The 25,465-nt window shown below is 34.9% G+C and overlaps 1 protein-coding gene across 19 annotated transcripts in view; it reads left to right on the forward strand.

The window, feature by feature from the left end:
• The window catches only part of IKZF2 (IKAROS family zinc finger 2), a 161,818-nt gene extending 147,658 nt beyond the window's left edge, over window positions 1–14,160 (forward strand). For all 19 annotated transcript variants that reach the window (XM_032278316.1, XM_032278313.1, XM_032278320.1 and 16 more), the window contains one exon: window positions 5,764–14,160. In XM_032278316.1, the coding sequence (XP_032134207.1) occupies window positions 5,764–6,488 (725 nt within the window). In that variant the 3' untranslated portion in view covers window positions 6,489–14,160. The remainder of the gene's footprint in view (window positions 1–5,763) is intronic.
• Window positions 14,161–25,465: the final 11,305 nt, after the last annotated feature.

Genomic DNA, 25,465 nt, shown 5'->3' on the forward strand with positions numbered 1-25,465 from the left:
AGGTGATTTTAGTAGGAAAAGGCAAGTTCCCAGGTATTAGAAATATATATGGTATGTTTCAGTTCATGAAATGAATACCCATCTCTTTTCTCCATTATTCTTTCTACTCTCTGACTCTCTGTGTGCACCACACTTACAGCAACACACACAAACACGAGAAATAAAGACTAATAGTAGTCACCAACTCAAAATATGATGATATATAAAGTGAAATCACATGTAAAATATAAAATGTTAATTTGTTTAAAAAATAGTAATACAGAAGGGAAATTGTCTAGCCTATTGGCCAGTTTTGTAATCTGTTTTAAAATTTCATTAGTGCCAGGTTTTTAACTGTTTTCTTTTTTTTACTTGTTAATATTTATGTGTAGTATTCCACCTTTGGAACACTAGGATGTGGGAATTATTTATATCTTAATGCTCAAGGTCATCACCAAGATCTGATTGTAAAAATTTAAAAAATATTGCAACCTCAGGCATAAATTGGTTAATTATTTTAGTATTTTATCTAGAAAGAAGAGAATTTTTTTTTCTTTTTTTCAAAATTCTGCATTGGAAAAATAATGCAGCAACCTACATTCAAGATGTTTCATATTTGGATCTTTATTTTATATTTTGATCTTTGTTTTTCATCCAGCCTATGATTTTGAGCTGAAAAGATTAAATATCATATATTTAGACTTTCCCTTTTCATTTCCAAACCCTTAGATATTCTTTGATACGCCCAGTGTTGGCATCATTCTGAATGCATGCTGTAAGTCATAGAGTGTCTCTGGGGATACAAAAAGCGTGGACTTTTTAAAAAGAAATATTAATAATGGAGACAGTAAAAATAATTGTTACTTATTGTATATATATCTATTCTTGTAGACTTAATGTAGGATAAAAATATTCAAACAGATTCATATTCTAGTATCAGCATTGTGGGACATCCTGAGTAAAGGGTGATTGAGAGAAGAATCTTTGCTTTGGTTATTTCAGGGAGGAGAGGATAATACAATACTATTACTTTAGGAAACACTTAAGAAGGTTTCCTTTCTATCTGAAACTGAAGAATGAACACATCACCAAAATAGCACTTTAAGACTAGCTGGAGGGGTTTATTGAGAACTCATTGAAAGAAGGCTGAAGGGTGACTATAAGGGCCATAGTTTATACTAAGTCAGTTGAAAGCTTCTGAGTTATACACAAAGAACTGCCTCAGGCCTTAGGTAACTTTTCTTTGGTTATTGTAGGTAACTGAAGAAAAAAGAAATAAACAGCCAGTTCACTTATTTTTAATATTGGTTTGTTTGATGGCTGTGTTTAAATGCTTAAATCTAACTAGACTCTAGTATAGTTGGGAAAATATATAATTTATTATTCTTCTTTCTGTCTTCTGAATTTATGTACTGCACTCTTTGTAACATTTTTATCATGTTCCCTGACTTAGAGATGTTATTCTCAATTCTATTTCATTGCATTCCTTAGAAAAGGACAGATTTTTAGAAAGTTACAGTATGATTTTAAAATATTTATATTATATTTTTAATTAAGAATGTGAGAGTATATTTTTCTTTATTTGGATTTTATTCTAGTACCGTATATCAAACAGTAGCCACAGTAACTTCTTCTATTATTGTTCTTGAAACAAAAAATTTCATCATTCCACACTTACTATAAATTGCCTTCTCCATGTGCCTCAGTTAAAATACTGTTCTTTGACCTTATCAAACTCTCTAGTCCAATGATCCCTGAACTTCCTGCATATCCACTTGTCTCTCCCTCTCTTTTCTTATTCAGCATAGATTCCATGGCTCACCACTTTGACATCTCTCTTGTCAGTTTTCTTGCCTTTCTTGCCCTGGTGGCTGATCTATCCCCTTCTCCTGGTGAAACCCCACTCACTCTCTCGTAAAGCTGTCTGAGCATCCTTTCCATACTTATATCTCACTAGCTGTGCACCCTAGCTTGCACATCTGGTACTTTTGCAGAAAATTCCATAGCCTGATGAGTTGGCATCAATATAGATAAATGATATCCCAGATATCAGCTGGCCCATCCATCCTGTGGAGCAGCACTCCTTTAATCCACCCCTGAACAATCATCTCTCCTAATCACCATGACAGTGGCAACCTTCTGTACTCTCTGCAAACATGCTCTCTCTCTCCTTGGTGATCTTTTATCTATATTCACAGGAAATAAAATCACTGGAAGTGATTTCAACATAATATTACCAATTCTATAGGATTGTATGCATCCATGTAAATACTTATATATTTTTTTCTTTATTTCAATGAAAGAACTATCTCTCTTTCTAATTAAGGTTAATCCCTCTTCTTGTGCACAGTAATTCTCCTTTCCTGGCCCCCCAGATACCTCACACTATTATTTTTCCTCTTTCTCACTTACATTTTTAACGTCTCCCTGCTATTGGGCATTTCTTATCAGCATTTAATGCAATAAATTCTCATAATTAAAAAATAATCTTCCTTTAAGTCTCATCTCCTTCAAGGTATACCTATAGTCTCCTTTTCTTCAAATATGAAATTGTTGAAAGAATCTCTGTGCTTGTTTTCTGTGATTTCTTTTTTTTCTACTCATTTCCAAGTCCATGCAACCTGTTTTTCTTTCCTCACACTCCATCAAAATTATTCTCATTGAGGTCAAGACTAGCTTCTATAGTGCCAAATCCTGTAGACCCTTTTAAGGCAGTTTCTTACACAACTCCTAGAGAGTATCTGCCACTATTTAATAGTCAGTTCCTTGGGAAACACACTCTTTTCTTGGTTTTTATGACATTGTTCCCTCTCTCTGATTACTGTTTCTCAGGATTCTTTATGGACTTATTCTTAACAGCTAGCTATGCAAGTGGGGCAAAGTACAAATGGAGGCCCCCATTCATTGCCTAAATATTTTTATATTATAAATCTAGATGTAAAACTTATTATCTACCCTTCTAACTTTGCAATTCTCAGATTTCTTGTAGCTCTACACTAGATCTTGGCAGCACGAGCAGAACCACTCACTGGCTTACAGCCAGTCTCCTCTCTTAGACCCACGTTCTCCCCATTATCAAAGGGGGTCTCACACACATGTGTATGGATACCCCAGCTTGCACATCCAAGTTCTTTTTACGTTGCTCCCCATACATACCACATAAAGACCAGTGCCTTGGTTGTCAGGCCTAGATGTGTGCTTACCAGTGGCACAGTTGGTATGAAGTATTATGGATCCTATGAAGAGAACTTTGTAGGCTCTAGAAGCAGGCTCAGAAATCATTTGAGAAATTCTGGGGTCTTGGGTGCCCAGAGAATGGTCTGGGGAGTGAGTGCCAGATCAGCACATTCCCTTGGCCCTACAAGCTCCTCATTTCCTGAGAAGAAAGGCTCAGGGCTCCCTAAACATTGGGCCCAGCGCAAACCCCACTTTCCTTGATCTATGAGTAGGCAGAAAAATCTTAGTGTTATTCCAGGTTCTATTTTTGACCCATCCTCTTCTCACTCTACCTGGGTGACAGCAGTTATTTGCACGGCCTCAGAAGTTGCTTTCTGTTAACTGATGACTCTCATATCTACATCCCAGGCCCAGGTCTCTCTTCTTCATTTGAGGCTATATCTTACTGGACATGACTATTACTCATTGTCCTCCCCAAACTGAATTCATTGTCTTTTCTATCTCATTGTCATCCACTGAGTTTCCTAGGCCAGAAACCTACAGCACCAATTTTCTAAACCTCCTTGCTAAATGAATACCTTCAGGCAACTTCCCTGCTTAATCCCCTTCAATCTGTGTTCCTTTAGGGTAACATTCAAACTTTTAGCATAGTTAGCCTTAAAATTTTTAAATCGAACTTGTCTTTCTCATTTATTTCCACTCTTAGCCCTATTGAAGTTTTCCTCATTTATAAGCCATGCCCTCTTGCCTCTGATCCTTTCTACCAGCTGCACCACCTCATGTTTCTTCCTTGGCTAATGTTTACAATCACATTCTTGTCCTTGATGTCATTTTCTTCAAGAAGTCTTCCTTTAGTCCCTAAGTATGAGCTAAATATTCCTCTTATTTGACCCCATTGCACATATCACATCATAAATGATCCTTAAATTGCTATCGTTCCTTCAAAACTGTAAGCTCTTTGAGAACGTAGATCAGGTTTGTCTAGCTTGACTTTGAACTGTTTGACATTGCGTATTTCTTAAACTGAGTGCCATGAGATAATTTTTCCTCATTTTATCTTTCCATTTTTCTTACTCTAATCATTACAATGATCTCATGTAGAGGCCATTTCTTTAAATCTGAAATAATTCTGTCTACCTTAATGTGCTTTTCCAGAATGCAGACCTATCAATAAACATTTTTCCATCAAAATTACAAGTTGAGCATCCATTCACAACAACATATTAACCATTTATAAGAAGTCCACATATGTTTTTAAGAAGCATTTATCTGTAAGATTTACCTATAAAAGTAACTGGTAAATAGAGACCACATTGTCTTAGGGACAGAATTTTTAAAAGATAAAATATTCTGTTCAAAACCAGCAATATCTGGCTAAAAATCAAAACTTCTTTTCCTGTTGTAAGCACCAAAACTCTTTTATAGTTAACTGTCAGACATTATGTTGATGTAAAATATCGGAGTAAAATTATATTTGTTGAGGTGTACATTAAAGGAAAAACTACAAACATACTTCAATCAAGAAAACGTATGGGAACCTAGCAATGGGTATACGTACCAGAACCATCACATACACATGTCTAAATAAGAAAGAATGATATAAAAATGAATAATTATTAATTTCAAAAAGCAAAACAATGAAACAAGATTTTCAAAGTTTACAAGCAAATACTTTCTGAAATAACTCCTAATTTTATTTTTAAATAATCCTAAATTTCTTTCATTTGTATCAGGTAATACAACTTTTAAAAGTATTTTAATAATGACTTTTAAAAAATCTCTAGAATGACGTATATGGATTATATATATATATTTTCTAAAATAGTGGCTAAATCAACCAAATTAATCCTACACAACAGTGAGGTGCCATATGTTATAATCAGATCACTCTCACTTTTATGATCTTTGTGGCTTGCTCACTAATGTTTAAAATATGCAAAATCAAGCATAGTTTCTGACTTATTTTTATTAGGTATTTATTCTTCCTCTTATAGTCCTTGAGCTCTATTCAAGTGAGAATCTTAAAAGAAAATGAAAATAAGATAAACTCACTCATTTCTTTCAGATTAGATGCATTCTCATGATGGCATCAGAACAAATGCATATGACTTATGAAATTTTTGTTGCTTTTATATTTTTTTTCATGTCAAGAATGTTTGTGACTGGGCCCAGTAGCTCATGCCTGTAATGGCAATACTTTGGGAGGCCAAGGTGGGCAGATCACTTGAGACCAGAAGTTCTAGACCAGCCTGGCTAACATGGCAAAACCCCATCTCTACTAAAAATACAAAAATTAGTCAGGTATGGGGGTGCATGCCTGTAGCTGAGGCATGAGAATCGCTTGAACTGGAGAGGTGGAGGTTGCAGTGAGCAGAGATCACACCACTGCACTCCAGCCTGGGCAACAGAGCAAGACTCTGTCTCAAAAAAAAAAAAAAAAAAGTGTGAGTGTCAGCAGAATTGCCAAATACTTGACTTAAAGAGTCATATATACCAAATTATGAAAAATGGAGGCAATTAGTCAAGTTTGTACCCTTTCATAATTTTAATCTGATTCTAATGTTGTTGTATTCTTTTTTACTTCTTTCCCCTCCCACTCCCTTACAGGGGAGAAGCTCATGCGATTCAGCTACCCAGATATTCACTTTGATATGAACTTAACATATGAGAAGGAGGCTGAGCTGATGCAGTCTCATATGATGGACCAAGCCATCAACAATGCAATCACCTACCTTGGAGCTGAGGCCCTTCACCCTCTGATGCAGCACCCGCCAAGCACAATCGCTGAAGTGGCCCCAGTTATAAGCTCAGCTTATTCTCAGGTCTATCATCCAAATAGGATAGAAAGACCCATTAGCAGGGAAACTGCTGATAGTCATGAAAACAACATGGATGGCCCCATCTCTCTCATCAGACCAAAGAGTCGACCCCAGGAAAGAGAGGCCTCTCCCAGCAATAGCTGCCTGGATTCCACTGACTCAGAAAGCAGCCATGATGACCACCAGTCCTACCAAGAAAACCCTGCCTTAAATCCCAAGAGGAAACAAAGCCCAGCTTACATGAAGGAGGATGTCAAGGCTTTGGATACTACCAAGGCTCCTAAGGGCTCTCTGAAGGACATCTACAAGGTCTTCAATGGAGAAGGAGAACAGATTAGGGCCTTCAAGTGTGAGCACTGCCGAGTCCTTTTCCTAGACCATGTCATGTACACCATTCACATGGGTTGCCATGGCTACCGGGACCCACTGGAATGCAACATCTGTGGCTACAGAAGCCAGGACCGTTATGAGTTTTCATCACACATTGTTCGAGGGGAGCACACATTCCACTAGGCCTTTTCATTCCAAAGGGGACCCCTATGAAGTAAAGAACTGCACATGAAGAAATACTGCACTTACAATCCCACCTTCCCTCAGATGTTGACATACCTTTTATTTTTTTTAATATTATTACTGTTGATAATTCTTATTTCGTGGACACAGTGTCGTTTGTTCTGCCTAATAACGATAAGGAAGAAACAGAAGAGAGAAGGGACGAGGATGTTGTTTCTTTATCACTTGGCTTGTTTATTTTGTGGGAATTTAAGAGCAGTGCATTTCTACCAAGGCATATCATGCTTTGAAAAATCACTTGATTCATAAAGATTCACCTAAGAGATTTTAATTTGCCACTGATATTCAGGATTATGTTTGAAGACAGGAAAGTTTAGAGTTTTCTGGGTAGGATATTGGTGGTTTAAAATGGTATAAGTAACTTTATTCTTGAAAGAAGAATGTGTTTCAAACTGTAAACCGAATTTTTGTTCTTCAGAGATTATGGAACACAAACACTCTGTTATTTTCAGTGATAACTCCTAAGATGAGCTGAGTTGTTGTTGTGGGTTCTATGTTTACTTCCCCTATGGAATTTATAATTCAGTATGTTTTACACTGTACCATATAGGAAAACTTTTAAACTACAGGTAGTTAAGGGCCACCTACAATACATCTGAGGTCCTGTGATCTTATTTTTCTAAACATAAGCACTGTTTTTCCATAGTTTTGATGACTGGCATTTTATAGACACCCCGGCAGCCTTACTTTTAACACCTTTATTGAATAGTATTTTTATGTAGTTTTCAGAATAACATATGGTCTAAGAGTGGATAAAAGGCAGTCAATAATTTCTGGGAGGGATTTCTACTTTTCTTAAATTTGTTTGAGAGGTTTTCTTTTAAAGTTGTAATGTGATGGCAGCATAGTGTATGTATTTGTTTCTAAAAGTATGCTTACGATCGTCACTTTATCAGCATTTAATCAGTGTTAACAAGTCAGCAGAAAAATATAATTATGCTAACAATAGGGGGAGAAAACCCACTTAGAAATTCCTTTTCTGGCATTTCTCTTTTCACTGGTTTTCTTCAAGATGTGACCTCCAGTGTTCTGTCCATAGTTCATTCATCTTTTATTCTTCAAGTAGAAGGCCTAAAGTCTTGCTGTTGGCTATTTCTTTCAAAATCTCCACAGAGCAATTGCTAATTTGACCTGAATCTGGTAACTTGAACCCTGTAAGGTTATAGAACTAGGGTCATTTATTTTAGTATTTCTTCGGTAGTATTTACTACTCTTGCTGCAAAGAAAACAGAACAGAACTTCTTTGTAACCTGTACATTGGACAACAGATAAAAGAAATTAAAAAATAGGAAAGTTTACTTTTACCCTTCTTGGAGTCTAGAATGTGACAGAACCTCCAAAGGAAGATCCTGCACATTATTCTGTTTCCAAAACATTTAACTCTGTTAAGCCCTTGTCAGAAATGAATCTCAATCCCTTCGTATAGAATTCCCCTTACATGACATAGGTTGCCATGTTTCATGTGCAGATTTGAATTTCATTCATGTGGGTGCTCTGTTTTTTCTTTGCAGTCCAACCACATTAGAGGGGAGGAACCAAGTGACACTGATTCAAGTCATTTTAGGGGGACATACTTGGAAGGCAGAACTTGATGCTTCTGTTTAGGGAGGACAGGCGTGACTGTGACTGGATTATCTGATAATCATTTGTGAATACTGAAATTCTGTTAAGCAGTAACTGATAACTGCTCTAAAAGATTATTAAATAGGATGCTGAAATTATGTTTCTTAATACAATGTGGTATGAGAATTACCAAGTAAAGAGAATTGTGGACATAAGCAAGTCTGGCCCCAATACTGCTCTTAACTCATTTTCCAGTTTACCATTTGCTATTTCTAAGAACTTCCAAGCACTAACACAGCACTTCTAAGCACTAACACAGCTAGAAATAGGCAAAACTCAGCTCTCTTCTGCTAGTCCCTATCACAATTATTTTTGGGAAAATGTCCAAACTGTCCCTTTAAACCCAAGGGAATACACCACAACAGAGATACATAGAATGTCAACCATTTTATTTTATTTTTTTTCTGCATGCCTTGGTACATTGTGAACATACAATCTATTCAAAGATGAAGCATGTTTTTGAGACTCTCTCACTCCTCTCACCCTAACCACTCCTGAATAATAATTGGAATCCGTTTTTTTTTCCCTTTTGGATGAGGTAAATAATTTTAAAGTTGATGATTTTGTCTTTTACTGCAATTTAAGGAAATATTTGGATGTCAGTCAATATGTTCATAATTTTGGCTGCATATAAATTTCTGCTGGCATTATCTATGAATTTTCTTCCTGCTTATTTTTTTTTTTCAGTATATGAACAATCATGTATCTACCTGCCCCGTGATGAAACTGAATTTAGGTGGACCCTAAACATTTGTGTAGTTTCCTTATGAAGACAGTGCTAAGGCACTTTCCTTTTCTGATTTCATCTTTTTGGTAATCTGTTTTATTGAAAGTAGTTAGTAGTTGAGAGTGCATTTGCTACAAGTGTATACTTGTATTTTCCTAACTTCAGGAGGAACAGAAAGAGGTGGAGATGGCTCAGGGTGTGGCAAGGACAAATGAGGACAAGGTCAATTCAAATTTGTAGGTCAGAAAGAAGTTTATTGGACATAGTGTTTTCAGAGAAACTCTGGATGGTTATATTTGCATGTCTTTTCTTCACAAAAGGAAATATGCAAGGTTGTAGCATCAAAAATAAATATGAGAGTCAGACACCAAATGAATCAAATTTTACATAACAGTTGTATGCCCAGTTTATTTAGGTGAGATTTCACATTACAGAAAATATTTGAGGAGCATGAAAATAGGTTATCTTCTATATTTTCCAGTTTGGCAAACATTCAGAATTTCATCACATTGCTTTGCCCTAATTTTGCCCAGAATTTTATCTTAACCTCTCTCTAATAGTGATGAATCATGTTTAAAAAGCCATTCTAATTAGACCTTTTTAAGACAGGGAAAGGGACCAGTAGGCAGACTGGAAGAAATTTCAAGTCATTGAGATATTCCATTGAGATTTTCTAAAGGGACAAAATTGGGAAAATAAGAAACTAGGACTTAGATTTGGCTAGAGAGTAGAAAGTATCTCCCCTACATACATACAGGTAGTTGTACATATGAAGCATAGTGTATATGTGTGTGTGTATCACACACACATTCTTTTAAGGAGAATTCATGAAAAAGCAGTTGGAGTGATCAAATATATTGAAAAAACATACAGAAAATTTAAATGACAATTAATACTAAGAAATTAGGTGGGTTTACTTTATCAGGTTATAACAGGAATCACTAAAGACATTACTAGTGTGTCTTAAGGACTGTCTTAAGGACAAGTGGCAACTCTTAAACTAAAACTTTGGGTCTTTGTTATCTACTTACAGAACAAAGTGAAATAAACAATGATTAAACTGATTTGATATAAATTCAAAGATATTTAAAGTTTGTTTGGAATAGGAAGAAAATACAGAAAATAAATATTATCAACTGTTACCTACTGGCAAAGAAAGACAAGAATAGATTAGTGAGCCCAGTATTTTGTTTTTATGGTTTTTATCTTGGTTGTACAACTCACAAAACCCTGAAGTCTTTGGTATTTTATAAATGTTTAACAAAATTTATATCAGATTAAGGCACTGAGATGAAAATTATGTTCTCATCATCTTCCAAATTTTATTTCATCCTATCTCCAAAATGATTTCTTAGGGTAGAAAAAGAGCAGAAGAGACTGCAAAAATGCAAACAAAAAACTGTGTGCTTATGGTTTCAGGCAGAATTTAGACTGTCAGAGGTACAAGCTGCGTGATTCGTTTTTTAACTTTTGGATTGTTCACATCCAAAAATGGATAAATTACGTTTGTGGTTATCTTCAGTTACATATTATTTTAATAAATGCTATCTGAAAGAAGAGTATTCTAAACCAGAAAATTCCCCAAATCCAAAAGAAAAAAAAAGTGGGAGGGGGTGAAATTGAAGTTTGTATATATGAAAGTTATCTTAGAAATATTGTTAATTCCCAGTTTCTGCAAAATAATTAAAATATACAGTAACTGGTCTCCTACAGTCCTGAATTTAATGTATTGAATACTTATTTTCTTTATATTGGTGCCTTTTTAAAATGCATTGAGAGTGTCGGTTAGCTGTTGCAGCTCTACAACACTTTTAATATGCATTTTTAAAAATCACTTAAAATTGAGTAGTAGGTAATTCATCTCTGTTTTTAGGGCAAATCTTTAGAGCAGTTTCTAATACAGAAATTTTCAGCTCAGCTGTTAAAAGGAAAAGGAAACTTTGAAACTAGACGTTAATGCCTTTTTAGTTTCATATTATTTCTGAATATGATTACAAGATTATGTAGGTAAACTATAGAGTGAAACTTTACTTGTGAATTGAATTACAATTTGTGTTTTTGTTTTGTTTTTAAGGAAGAATAAGTTCTGTATCAAACAAGAATTTATTAGATAATTTTTGGTCAATAAAATACAGTATTGATTTGGATTTGCATCTCTAGACTAGTATTGTTCTAGTCTTGGAATCTGTGTTTTCTAATCTATTAGAAAACAGAGATTGAAAATTGATGGAATAATGTAAAAAAGTAGGTAATTAATTCTCCTTGAACAAAACAAAACTGAACAGTCATATCACATTGCTATTCTCCAAAGCATAATCTCAAATGGTTTCAAACCATGTTTGTGTATTACTTGCAATGGGCGTGTTAGGATATGACAGCTTTTTAAAAAACGAGCTGCTGGTTATACAAAGCAAATGGCATATGACCAAGAAGCTGTGATATGCTAGTGTTTCTTTTTATCATAGTGTATTACTAGGCCAAATAATGACACCTTGAATATTTTTACATTTACTGCAGAAACCTTAAACTTTGGAATTTCCATAAGGTTTTTATGTAATATTCTATTTCTAGCTTTTTAGTTTTATCTTGCTGTACTGTAAGTTTGAGGATATTTTTCACATGCACTCTTAGGAATAAGTTCATAATTCTGTTTATGGGGCTTTCCTCCCATAACACTGCATTTGTATATTTTCTGTATAAATGTGCTGTGTATTAACCTTTGTCCCATACAGAGAGTGGTACATGAATGACTAGTTTTCTAAGATGTCCTTTTTATTGTGAATAAAATATAAAATTTAGAGGCCCTCTGCTAAGCCACATAAAGTACAGCATATAACTTCATATAGGTACAAATAAGCCAGTTTGCAGTGAATTGGGCCTTCAAATTACCTCAAGTGACATACAGTAAGAAATGCTTCTTGAGCAGGTGGAGGTCACTGAATCCCCTACTATGCACTTATCAGGATTATACTTACTTTAATTTACTGGAAATTGATATTTTAAAACACAAGTACACTGTAACAAGGGAAGGAATCTGGGTTTGGGTTTTTTTGTTGTTGTTTTACTCTTGTTTTTTTAAGTAGTTCAAATTCTGAAACTGTGATTTAAAAATTTTTGACAGCCAAGCATTCTGAGTTTGAACATAAATCCCTTCCCTTTCTGTGTAACAAAGGTCTCTCTCTTATCTCTTAAATTTTGTTATGTTTCCCCAATCTTTCTTTGTCAGTCTCCTATCATTGTTTATGGATGTCTTTGCCTCTCTGTTCTTCTAAAAGTTTGAAGATTAGGTCAACTCTTATTTCCAATTCAGTGGTTATTTAATCTTATTTTTTTGTTTGTTTGTGATTTTTGTTGGTTGTATAATCTGCTGACATATTTTTATACTCAAATGTAGTTTTCTATTAAAAAGAAAAGTGGTTGGATTAAAAATAGTAAGCTATATAACCTTCGCGTTACTTTCACTTTCAAATATTGGGTACCTAAAACATTACTTTAGAGATTATGTAATTCTATTATGGTATGTTTGCCTTCCTTTTTTGTTGGATTTTACATTCTGATTTGGCTTTCCTCCAAAAATGTATATCATGAAGACTAGACAACTATTTGCAAATGTTTAGAAAGGTGTTAAAAATATAAAGCAAAGAGTCTTAACTTTCTCTTAATTGGGAGAAAAATGCTTTAACATTACTATAATAATATTCCAGGTTTGGAGGGGGTCTCCAGGCCCCATGTTTGCTGTTAATAGTTGGACCTTTTAGACCATGTGTTATTTGCAATCCCGGAACGATTGCTTCTGCTATTAGTTAAAAATATACTATTCTTTTCTCTCTGTACAAGTGCAATACTCCCCTTGAAGTCTTAAAAACTATGGTGATTTTTTTTTTCTTTTCTTACCTATTCTTCCTTTAGCTAATGGCGAAAAGAAGCTCATAGTATGTTAAAGGACACGACAAGCAAAGAGAAAAACACTCCACAATCAAAAGATTACAGAATGTGGAAACCGCTAGTTTGATCTCATGGTATCTTTATTTAGGCTAAAATTTCCATGGAAATTAGTAATATTTTGCTTGAAAAATGTGTCCTAAAGTTGAACTTTTTACAGATTGAACCTTCTTCTTAGACCCTCGCCCAATGCTCTAAATTAAGAACCTAATACTTAATTTTTTAATTTCACTTGTCTCCTTTGAGAAATAAACTTTTAAATAAAAGCAAAGCACTTAGCTGAGTTTTAAACACTTACATATCACCTATTGGAGAAAAATTTTTAAAAATATTTGGAGCAGTCCTGTTTTCATACAAATTTAAGTAAGAAGTATTTTTCTTATACATATTTATATGTGGTATGCTAATTTTCTTTTTTTATACCTGTGTCCCTGTAGTAAAATTGCTGTAATATAAATACATATTTTGTTAAAAGATAACATTTCTTTGGCATTTCTTTTAAAGGCAGTTACTGCATTTCTGCATTTGTACAGTATGTGTCTTGGCCATTTTAGATATTTTTCTTTAACAATACCAAAGGTAATTAGACTATTTTAAAGACTAATTGCTTGACAGTTTCTAGGATATTTTGTGTTTTAGAAGCAAAAAAAAAAAAAAAGAAAAAAAGGTCAAACCAGTAAACCTCATTTTTTTTCAAACTAATAATTTGGGGAAATAAAAACTATTGTTTAAAAAGAAATATATATATATATATATATAAATATAAATATATATGTAAAGTTAAAATTCCAGACCTTGTATGTCAGGTTTGCTAAGTGTAATGTAGTTTTTTTAAGGCTCAAATACCATACCTCAGAAAATGAGGTTTACTATGGAAATACTGAAACAGTCTTTGCAGCTGTGTGACAAGTCACTCTACTACATACTGATTTGGAGACCTCCGCTAAACAGTTTTATCACTGCAGACTAAAATGTGGGACTTGTATTTTCTTTGTTTTTAATGCACACACATACATGTTCTGTGCATGTATGTGGTTACTGTGTATATGTGTATGAGTGTTGTATATGCATGTGTGAGTGTGTGTCTGTATGTGTGTACAACTAAAGAAGCTGCAGAAACTTTGTAATACTTTGTGAAAAGGATTATATTATAAAGGTTTGTACTGTCTGAGTGCACAGCTACTGGAATAAATTTAGGGAATCTCAGGAACAAGCATATAATTTGTCCAAGATTTATTTCTTCTCAGAAGTGTAAGTGCAGTTTTTAATTCTGTATATTATTTAATATTTTACCAATAAAATAAACTTCTGACATAAAAAGTTTGCTATAAAAACTTTCTGGTGAAAATTCTGTATACAAACATGTCTTCTAAATACAGAAGACTAAATTGTCGACTATACCAGGCTTAAATTATCATTGCCATTGTGTATTTCTCACACTTCCTGTTCCAGAGGTTTGGATACATGTGATATCTGCAATTGACATCTCAATCGTTAGTCAGTCTCCATCATTACTATATAGTCTACCAGAGCAGAGAATAGAGTATTACATGAATTGTTAAGAATGACATCTCTGTTCTTTAGACAGCTTTCATACATATCTTATTTCACTTTTAAAACAAATAGAGGAGTGTACATCAGAGCCTATCCGCTTTCTGTAGAAGAAAATAGTGAGATCTGGGGAAAGAAAATTGTGACTTACTCCAAAGTGCATAGTAGTGCACTTAAATTACACAAGAAGTTTGAGTGCTGTTATATGGTCAATAACACTACTACTATAGAAGCCAGCATTTCTTAGAAGTCAGACCAGGATAAAATTAAGATTTAAGTCATAGCCATTGTTTAATCACATTGCCAAAATCTGGTTGCCAGTCACAGACAATCTCTTTGTTTCTTAGATTTTACAAATGTAATTTATCTTTTGCCATGAGAAGCTTGTTCTGTTATAAACATCTTCATAACCAGAAATGCAAAAGGGTATATGTGACTGCAAATTCATTTTATTTAGTGTCAGCTATTTGCTGTCCCTCAGGCCAATTTGAACTCCACCATTACATATGAGATAGCTGTTAGAGTCTTTCCTCACTGATATGTATTTATAGAATTCCTTGGATATTTATCATATTCCCCAATAATTTCACTTCCACATGTCACACAGAATGAAAAATACCAAAAATTCAAATGAAATTTTTCTGCCTTGACTGTATCATTATTCAAAATACGAACCTAATTTGGGCAGGGGAGGATGTAAAGGAGTGAAACAGCAAAGCAAAAAGAAGAAAATCTTATAAAATCACCCTCCAGTATTAAGTTTATAAAGGATTCCTTCATGATCAGCAAGGAATATCAAATTCCCCTGGTGTATTATATCAATAGGAGCCAAATGAAAAGGATTTCTTGAAAAATGTGCTATATGCTCTTGACTTTTCAATTGCAATATGGTCAGAGAAATTATAAATAATTTAAATCTTGACATGATTGTAAGACTTTTTATCAGCATGCTCAAGCCAGAAGACTGTTCTTGGGGTGTGAACCACATGGTGAAAGGATTTCATCCAGCATTTTAGCAACCCTACCTCTTGCTATTAGGGGGTTCCAAATGGACCCATCAAACTTCCAGCAAAATCCCCTTTTTTGTTAGTACCCCTACTGAAATGTCTCAGTGTGTTTATTTAACTTCTCACTGGAGGTTCCAACAAAGGTAACAATCAGTGAGTTTGAATTTTGCTACTTTTTCTCCTGTTTGGCACAATACCCAAGGGAGGGATTTCAATGAAATAGCCTAACTGGAAAATGGGAGAAATCAACAAAGAAGACAAAGTTATTTGGACATCCAAAATCCTATATAAAAATGGGTAAAACCTGGGGGAAATCCTGGAAAATAAAGGTGTGTTCAGTCTGAGAAATCTAAATGTGTTAGCCTTTTTCTTCTTGCTCTTACTGCTGCTTTATAGTCCTAAACTGTCTTGGATCAGATCAGATCGAGTGCTTCTAACTTGAAATTTGTCAGGCAAAGGACAAATCTCAAAGCAGTACAAACAGATACTGCCCATATTGGTGTTGAGTTGTTTGTTCTAGAAACTCTTAGAAGAGCCATGAACCTGATCATCAAACCAAGTGGAATGTCTGTGAAGAAGCAAGATCTTAAATGCTCCAGGAAGAGCCAAAGGTAAAAAGGCAGTAACCTAAGGGTAGCTGTGTTGGGTTTCACTGTGCCTTTGGTAAGACTCTGATGAGAGAGGGTGGAGTCACTGTGTTGTCATTTCACCAAACCAGATAGAGTTGGGATCAGAATCAACTGTCTCCAAGGAGAGTACTTAGTGAAATCCCTTGATTGGGAAATAGGAGAATTTAACTAAGAGGGAATGGCAACAGAGTTCATATTGTATCAGTGCCCTGGGCCCACATATTGGTTCAGGTTCGGTAGACATAAAAGCATAAAAGACTTTGATCAACTTCACGTTTGTAAATGAGTCTTCAGCTCTAATATTCCCTATTCAAAGGTAGGAATGAGGTAACCTAGGGCATTTGGCTATTAAAGTGACAAAAGTGGTTACATACCCTGGAAATGAAAAGTGAAATATTCCAGACCAGGGAATGAATGGCCTTTTTTTTTTCTACATTTTTTCTTTTTTTTTTTCTTCTTTCCCTGGTTCTTCTCACTCTGTTATGTAATTGATGTACATTTTGTTTCAGCTCCTTTTCACCCTCCTCATCTTTGTTTCTCCATATCAACCTTTTTCTCTTTCCCCTGTCTTCTGTGCATACCTTGTTTTACCACTTGCTATCTGTTTGCCTTGACGCTGTCATAATTCTGATTGCTCTAAATAAAACACAGTCATTTTCAATGTGAGAAATTTAATGCAACAACAATATGTGAGTTTTAACCACACCCTTTTTTACACGTACTTTGCAAATGAGCACAATTGTTCCTGACTTCATCTAATTCACTCTCAAAATGCTCATGGAAAGTGTAGGGCATCTGATACTTTATCTTCATTTTACTGGCAAGGAAACAGATTCAGGTTGGTTTTGATTTTGTTCATAAGCACCCCAATCAGTGAAAAAACTAAAACTAGACTCGAATTCCAGTTATACTTAGTTCAGTGTTTTAATTTCTAAACCAGTTTATTCACCATTTGATTGATAAACCCAATTAATAAGAGAATCAGCAGGCGTACTTTAAAAGCAATATTTTGCTTTTCTAATTTTTAAACAGAATTATCCCAAATGAATTCACTGGCACAGTCGTTAGGACTGAGAAACATAGCATTAAGTAGCAAGGCAAAAATCACTTGAAATTAAAATATTGTTGCAGAAATCTTTTAAATGAATAAATTATCCTAGTTTGGTCTTCTGAAGACCCCTTTGTTACCTAATTTAAATAAATGTGGGCTTTTGATTGCTTACTAAATTTTCTTCAGAGTTGAAGGAATTCTTTGGCCTTTTCTAAATCACTATCTATATACCCATACTCATTTTCCTTAGTTCTTGCATTGCAGAATGTACTTTCCAATATTTATACTTTGTTTTTTGCCTTCTCTTCATTTGAAAACCTTCACCTGACTCATCATTAAATCTGTGAATTTGTCAATACTGGGAGTTCGGTCAATGATATCCTAGTGTTTTCAGTGATATCATCATCATTATGTCTTCCAAATTCAGTGAGTGGCCTGGAGATTGTGCTTGTTCTTCTTGGGTGCGAAAACCTATCTACTGTTTTATCTCTTTACTGTTAATTCTGTAGCATAGAGCAATATCAAGATTCACCCTCAATCCCAACTCTATTCATTGTGAAGTGAGTGATGTATTTATCATAAAATCCAACTTCATGTTGTTTACCCTTAGGAACGAGACATGTACTACCATTTGGTCAAAACCAAGACAAGTTTCCCCAGCCTTCAAGGAGTGGTTGCTGTGGTAACACCTACCATTATGTTCTCCTTGTCTTGCTTCTACAATGTAAGTAAATAACAATTGTTTGGCTTTCAAACAGTGTATTCTTTGCCTCCCCGCTCCTCCTTGCCCCAGGCCTCTCCAAACCCCCTTCCCACCCCACCTCCCTTCACTGTTTGTTTGTTTATTTATTTGCATCAGATTGTAACACGCATATATATTACTATGGCTTGATAACACTCAAGGGGAAAAAAAAACTGGGACAGCAAATGACTCATGTTTTTCCAAGTTCTTAGCCAAATTACTTTTTAGTCATCCTAACAAATGGGAGTTTGGCTATACCGTAACACTAATAGGTTTTCCAAGCTGCAAGTATAAGCCCGGAGTCTGCTGCTTTCTTCTTTAATGTCTTGACAAGTCTGATTATAGCTAAGAAAGTAATCACTTGATCACATAACGAGCATGAGAAATACTCTGCTACAGGCAAGGGTAAAGGAAATAATTTATTCTTTATTTGCCTTGAAGAATTCAAGTAGCTTTCTTGGGTCATTAAGATATGAAATAGGTCATCACCTAATTCTTTTGAAACAAAGATGAGCTCTGTACTATATCCCTTATACTTTTTCTTGTTTTTACTTGAAATTCCAAAAATGTGTGCACAATAATATAGTCAACTCAAAGTGTAGTATGCTGATAAACACATTGTCTGCTCTAATTAGAAAAAAAGTCTTTTTGACTCTTAAAAATTAGGCATCATATTGAGAGACTAGCCACCATATTCAATATGATATCTCTCAGCCTTAATTAAATGCCCGTTTAACATATTTTTAAAGATTAATTTATCCTGGTTCATAGTTTCTAATCTATAGAAAACAAAATCTTAACACTAAACAGCTTGATATGGTGTGGTGAGTTTGAGCTGTATATAAAATGTACTAACATGTCATTCCATCAATATAGATTACCTTATTGATGTGGGTTTTTTAATGAGCAATTTGTCATAAGTATGTTAGGATACTCTGTATGTTTGGGTTAATTATATTATACTCCTTTATCTGACTCTTAGAACATAAACATGGCATGATCAGCCCAGTTCAAAAGCAAGAAGCACTTAAGAACTCCCAGAAATGAACAAGATAATGAAGGGTATGTATTTTGCTTTCTGTATTCACATAGTTCATATGAGTATCAGTAGACTTTGCCAGCCACATTTCCAATGTGTGTAAAACCCAAGTACAATTATTAGTCACCAAATGGAAGTTTATAATTAACTTTGGGCAATGCTAGTATCCCATGGTAATTTGGCACATCCAGGCATCATGTATCAGTAATGGCAGTCTGTCGGCCTGCCACTGGACAGCAAGTGTCACCTATAATAATATACCAGCACAGGCTTAGGGAACAACTGGTATAATTTATTGACTTGCTCTGTTTTATTTATTGATTCATTTATTTACTTACTTACTTAGTTACTTACTTAGTTACTTAGAGAAAGAGTCTTGCTCTGTTGCCCAGGCTGGACTGCAGTGGCATGATCTTGGCTCACTGCAACCTCTGTCTCCCAGGTTCAAGCTATTCTCCTGCCTGAGCCTCCCAAGTAGCTGGGATTATAGGCGCTTGCCACACACCCAGTTAATTTTTGTATTTTTAGTAGAGGCTGGGTTTTGCCATGCTGGCCAGGCTGATCTCGAACTCCTGACCGCAGGTGATCTGCCTGCCTTGGCCTCCCAAAGCGCTGGGATTACAGGTGTGAGCCACTGTGCCTGGCCACTTGCTATGTTTTAAATCTGCAGGCTTTTGGTTTCTATTTATCTGCTGTTTGTTCTTTAGTTCTCTATAGGCTGGGTTATAAATAACCCTAGTATTTCTCAAAAGCAAAGCCTTTTTTTTTTTATTTGTAAGACTAATTTTCAATATTTTAAGACCATGTAAATTGCAAATGCAATAGTTGGGAGAACTGGCCCAGTGACTTTTTTACACTTCTAAATTTGTTTTGGTCTATGAGACCTAAATTAATTGCATTTGTCCAGACTATTATGGCAGAACTGCATAATAAAACTTATTTGGAGAAGCAAGGACAGCTCCATCATTGGCCATCTGAATGACAGTAAGAGTGAATGGCTTATCCTACCTCATTTATCACTATGTACCAAGCAGGCCTGATTTATATGTAGCAATGCCTTTTATGACAGCAAGGCCTTTGAATATTTTACTATAAGTAAACTATGATAGGTCTGAGAGTAAAAAAATAACCTTATCATTTTATTGAGTAATGTAAAACATAGAGTATCTCAAGATTATGAAAGAATGTACACATTTTAAAACCTAAATTTAAACCTAAATTCAACCTAATTTTAATTTAAACTTAAGTTCAAGGTGAAGGGAGTAAAATATTATCCTTTAAAGTTAAAGGTTTTTGCTTTTTTCCTTTTGAAAACCCTGAAAATGTCACCTGGTAAATAGTACTAGAGGAATAAAAAACAGGTATGTAATGATATATTCACATATTCTTTCTAGGATTCTGGCTCAGTGAACACTATTTATTCTGGGATTCCTAGCAAGGCCACTTTGTGTCCTTGGAGAAATGTAAGCAAAGTCTGCAGAATTAGCCTGTAGGATGAGACTTTACAAGGATAAAATGTACAGATGATTTAGTTCTCAATATTAAATTTGAGTCTACTTGGAAAATTGGGTAGATCATAAGCTCTGTCCTTTCTTTTGATACTATCTCTTTCTTTCTGTATGATTGGTTCCTGTTACAGTGTCTATAAGAAAAATTACCCAAAATATAGGAAGGGGAGTACTGATTGCATGCATGCTCCTTGACAAGGTACTGTAGAAAGTTCATTTATTTATTCAGTACTTCCAATGTGCTGGTCTATGTGCCTAGGACGTAATATTGAATAAGATGCAATTCCTATATTCAAGGATACAAAAGTCTTACAGTGAGGAAGCAAACAAATAATTAAGCATTATAAAACATAATAGTTATTACTATAAATATAAAATAAATATACTATGGAAACAAATGGATAGGAAGCCTAATTCAACCTGGGACTAAGAAAAATATGTCCTGGTAGAAGTCACCACTAAGCTGAGTCCAAAAAGATAAATAAATGTAAATTTCACAAAGAAGGAAATATGAAATGGGGAAATAGAAAACATGTTCTAAGCAAAGGAAAGACATCTTCAAAGTCCTGGAAGAGAGATTGGGGGAGACAGGGAAAGGACAAGAAATGTCTAAGAGAGACAATGACAGAAACAGAGAGTGAATAAATATGAATGGTTACATTCAGAGAATTGCATGTTCAGTATGGCTTGAGTGTAAGATGAGAACAAGAGATGAAATAGGAGAATTGAGAAGAGATGCATGTTAGGGCTTTGTTTTTCAACTCAAGGAATTTGAATTTATGCTAAGGGAAACAAGGACCAATGGAGGCTCTATTTGGAAGTGATATGATTAGATTTCCAAAATTGCTTGGGATTCAATATGAGATGAGATTGGAGGGATGCCAGATTGGAAGTAGAAGCTGCTGCAGTATATCCTAGAAAAAGATAATTCTGCCTTGTGCTATGGGAGGAGTCTGGAAATGGAGAGATACAGATTCCAAAGATATTTAAAAGGTGGAAAGTATTGGACTACTTTGTGCTGGATGTATGTGGGTATTGAGGGAGAGGGGTTAATTAAGGGATGATACCCTGGTTTCTGACTGGGCAGGTTAGGTGCATGGTGGTGTCATTTACTCACATCAAAAACACAAGGTGAAAAACAGATTTAAGGGGTAGGAAGGTAATGAACATGCTGAACCTGTTAACTGTGAAATACCAGTATTACACTCAAGTAAAGATATCTAGTAGGAAATTAGAGATAGCAGGTTAATATCAGGAGAAAGATCTGGGTTGAGATCTCTCTCCCTCTCTCTCTATCTCTCTCTCTCTCTCTCTCTCACACACACACACACTCACACACATATATGTAAATGCATATACAGTCATGTGTTGCTTAACGACAGTGATGTTAGGCAATTTCATTGTGAACAGTATAGAGTATGTATGTAGTTCTTATTCAAACCTAGATAGTACAGCCTACTGCTCCTAGGCTACAAACTTGTAGAAAAAAGTGGTCTTAGAGATGCCTATATAAGTAAAAGAGATTGTCTAAAAGCTGTGTGGGAATATAGCGTCATTCTGTAACTATGTAACCTGCCTTTTAGTGAGACCTTAAGCATCGCTATATGGAATCGAGTAGGCAATTATACAAATCACTAGGCAATAGGAATTTTTCAGCTCTATTATAATCTTATGAGAGCACCATCCTATATGTGGTACATTGTTGACTAAAATGCTGTTATACAGGGTATGACTATATATACATATGTATATTTATGGTAATTGAAGCCACAGATTTGATGAGATCAGCTAGGGAGAGTACAGTAAAATAGAAAACATTAAAGTCAAACTCATGGAGTTTGTAAAGTATAAGAAAAGTTCTACCAAGGAATGCACAATTCAGTGAAAGAATAAGATTAATATGAAAATTAGTATAAAGAAAAGCTGTCACCGAGAGTCAAAATATAGGTACTGGCCATGTGTGGTGGCTCACAATTGTAATCCTAGTGCTTTAGGAGGCTAGTGCAGGAGGATCACTTGAGGCCAGGAGTTCAAAACCAGCCTGGGCAACAAAGCAAGACCCCATCTCTATAAAAAATTTAAAACATTATCCAGGTGCAGTGGTGTACACCTGTAGTCCTAGCTACATCAGAAGCTGAGGCAGGAGAATCTCTTACACCTGGGAATTTGAGGCTACAGTTAGCTATGATTGTGCCACTGCCCTCCAACCTGGGTGATGGAGAGGTACCCCATCTCTAAAAACCAACAAAAACAAACAAACAAAAAAAAACAGAGGTACAAGTTACCTGGAACTCCTAGTAGGAATGGGTTTGGGTGGCAAAGAATAGACTCATGGAAAGCAGAGAGAGATTCTAAAACTGTACTGGGAATTTTTCAGAAAGACAACTAAAGAGTTAGATAGAAATCATGTTATAGAGTAATTTTAAGAGAAACTTATCTAATTTTCAGTTCCTTTGAATATGCATGTGTATTAGAAACAGAAATAAAGAGCAGAACCAGAGAGCCCAAACTTCCACTGAGCACAGCTTGGTCCAGAGAGTCCCTGAATACCTCAGCAGGGGTCTGGGGAGTCTAGGCCTGTGTCTTTTCTGTCATAAATATTCAGGCAGTTTCTTTTGTGTGTGTGTAAGGTATAGGGTAAAGTAGTATTTAAAAGTATTCTCTTTATAAATGTGGCATATACAAATGTAAAAAGTAGGTATATATTTGCACTTACCTATTTGAATGTGTCATGTATTATCATCTCCTTTCGTGTTAGAGATTACCAAAGAGCATCTCAATTTATTGAAATGGAATCTGAGGCCTTTGGCATGAGTCTTTGGGTGAATTTATTTTATTTTTTTTATTTTATTTTATTTTTTTTTTTGAGAAGGAGTTTCACTCATGTTACCCAGGCTGGAGTGCAATGGCGCGATCTCGGCTCACCGCAACCTCCGCCTCCTGGGTTCAGGCAATTCTCCTGCCTCAGCCTCCTGAGTAGCTGGGATTACAGGCACGCACCACCATGCCCAGCTAATTTTTTGTATTTTTTTTTAGTAGAGACGGGGTTTCACCATGTTGACCAGGATAGTCTCGATCTCTTGACTTCGTGATCCACCCGCCTCGGCCTCCCAAAGTGCTGGGATTACAGGCTTGAGCCACCGCGCCCGGCCTGGGTGAATTTATTTATACAAGCCTGCTTTCTTAACAAATAGTTGATCACATGACTGGAAACTAGGGTTTCGTCATGGTCCATGATGGTCAAGGTCACGCTGAGAGGCAGGATGTACAGTTATAGAACAACCCTATATCCCCACACAGCTTTTAGACAATCTCTTTTACTTACACAGGCTTCTCTAGGACCACTTTTTTAACCACAATCTATTACTGATCATCTGGTAAACTGCATGCCTTTTAGCAAAATTAACTAAGTTTTCTCATCCATGATCATACAGGTCTTCAGTTACCCCCACACTTATACATTAACTGGGTGTATAAATATATGATGCCTAAATAAATATTTATTATTATTTTCATAGGCTACATAAGGAAGACATCTTGCAAATATGATGTAAAAAGAGCCTTTTATATCAAATTGTAATATATTAATAAGTCATTAAAAATTAATAATCCTAAGAGAGAACATATTCTATATATCCATAATAAAAGGTTTCAAAATATTTTAAATGTCTATAAAAGAATTTATAAGCATTCATTATGGGTGACAGCATTTCAGATGAGAGGAAATTTATGACAAGATTTCTAAGTAAACTTAAACCCACTCATGAGTTTATAATTATTATTATTTTATAGCATACTGTGCAGTAGAAATGTAACATGTACCACAAATACAAGCTGCATATGTAATTAATTTTTCTAGTGGCCATGTTAAAAATATTTCGAACATATAAAATTAATTTTAATATATTTTATTTAATCCAATGTATCTAAAATGTCATTTTAACATGTATGCACATAAAAACTTATTAGTGATATACTTTACCTTTTTTGTTTTTTATGCTAAGTCTTTGAAACCCAGTGTGTATTTTACATTTATAGCACATCTCAATTTGGCTGCATTTCAAGGGCTCAAGACCAGATCTATGGTCTATCGTAATAATTACATAGAACTATATAAATACTCCTGCTTTATAACAAAAACCACAGATACCTTTTATTGAGTCCTTGTTATGTGGCAGTCACTATGATGATTTCCATGTTTTTCTTATTTCATCTTAAAAGCTATGAAGGAAATTCCATTATCACCCACATTTTCTATATGGAATAACAAGAGACTTAAAAGGATTTAATGGACTTGCCTAAAGCTGTGGATTTAACAAGTGATGGACCAGGGATTCAAATGCAAAGATTTATAAGTACATTGAAATAAGGTGTATAACTATTATAAATTATTATAATATATAATTATTATAAAACATTATCATTTAAAATTATTTTATCTTTTATATGATTTTGTTTATAATTTTCAGTAAAGATAGTCAATTCAGTTGTAGGAGAAAGTAAATTTTGTGGTAAAGTGATTTGATAGCTGGAAAAGTTAGACCACTGCCCCACTGAACTTGTGGAACAGTAAGAGAATTTATACATACTAAAAAAAGAAAAATAAACAAAAGAAAGTATGTTGCAGAGATAATGATATTGCAGAAAGTAGCCACAGGGCCTTATTTCCTTGCCAAATAAAACAAAAAAAATGAATAGAGGTAGGAAGAATAATAGGATATCCTGGATGCATTTCAAAACGATGACATAGAAGACAATTAATCTGTTGCAATAAGTTGTTGAACCTCTACATTATTATGTGTATGGAAAAAAATCAATAACAAGTGTTTGGAAAACTTGAGAATTGATTTTGGTCTGAATTTTCTAAAATAAGAAGTTAGGAATTTGAGAGCTAAGAGATTGGGCACAAGATATGATGTCTGAAGAACTCAGATGAAAATTAGCCAGGTCTGATTTGGACGAAATTAAAGATGAATGTGAGGGTCAGTGGTATAGAGTTGGAGGTCCAGGAAAATCATTAACAATAAGATGTTCTGTTCTTCTCATGATTCTATGGGGTTTCTCTACTCTTCATTATAACATCACAATTTGCTTGTTC

The sequence above is a fragment of the Sapajus apella genome, unplaced genomic scaffold (assembly GCF_009761245.1).
Source record: "Sapajus apella isolate SASKATOON/1434 unplaced genomic scaffold, GSC_monkey_1.0 scaffold10, whole genome shotgun sequence".
Classification (NCBI taxonomy): domain Eukaryota; kingdom Metazoa; phylum Chordata; class Mammalia; order Primates; family Cebidae; genus Sapajus; species Sapajus apella.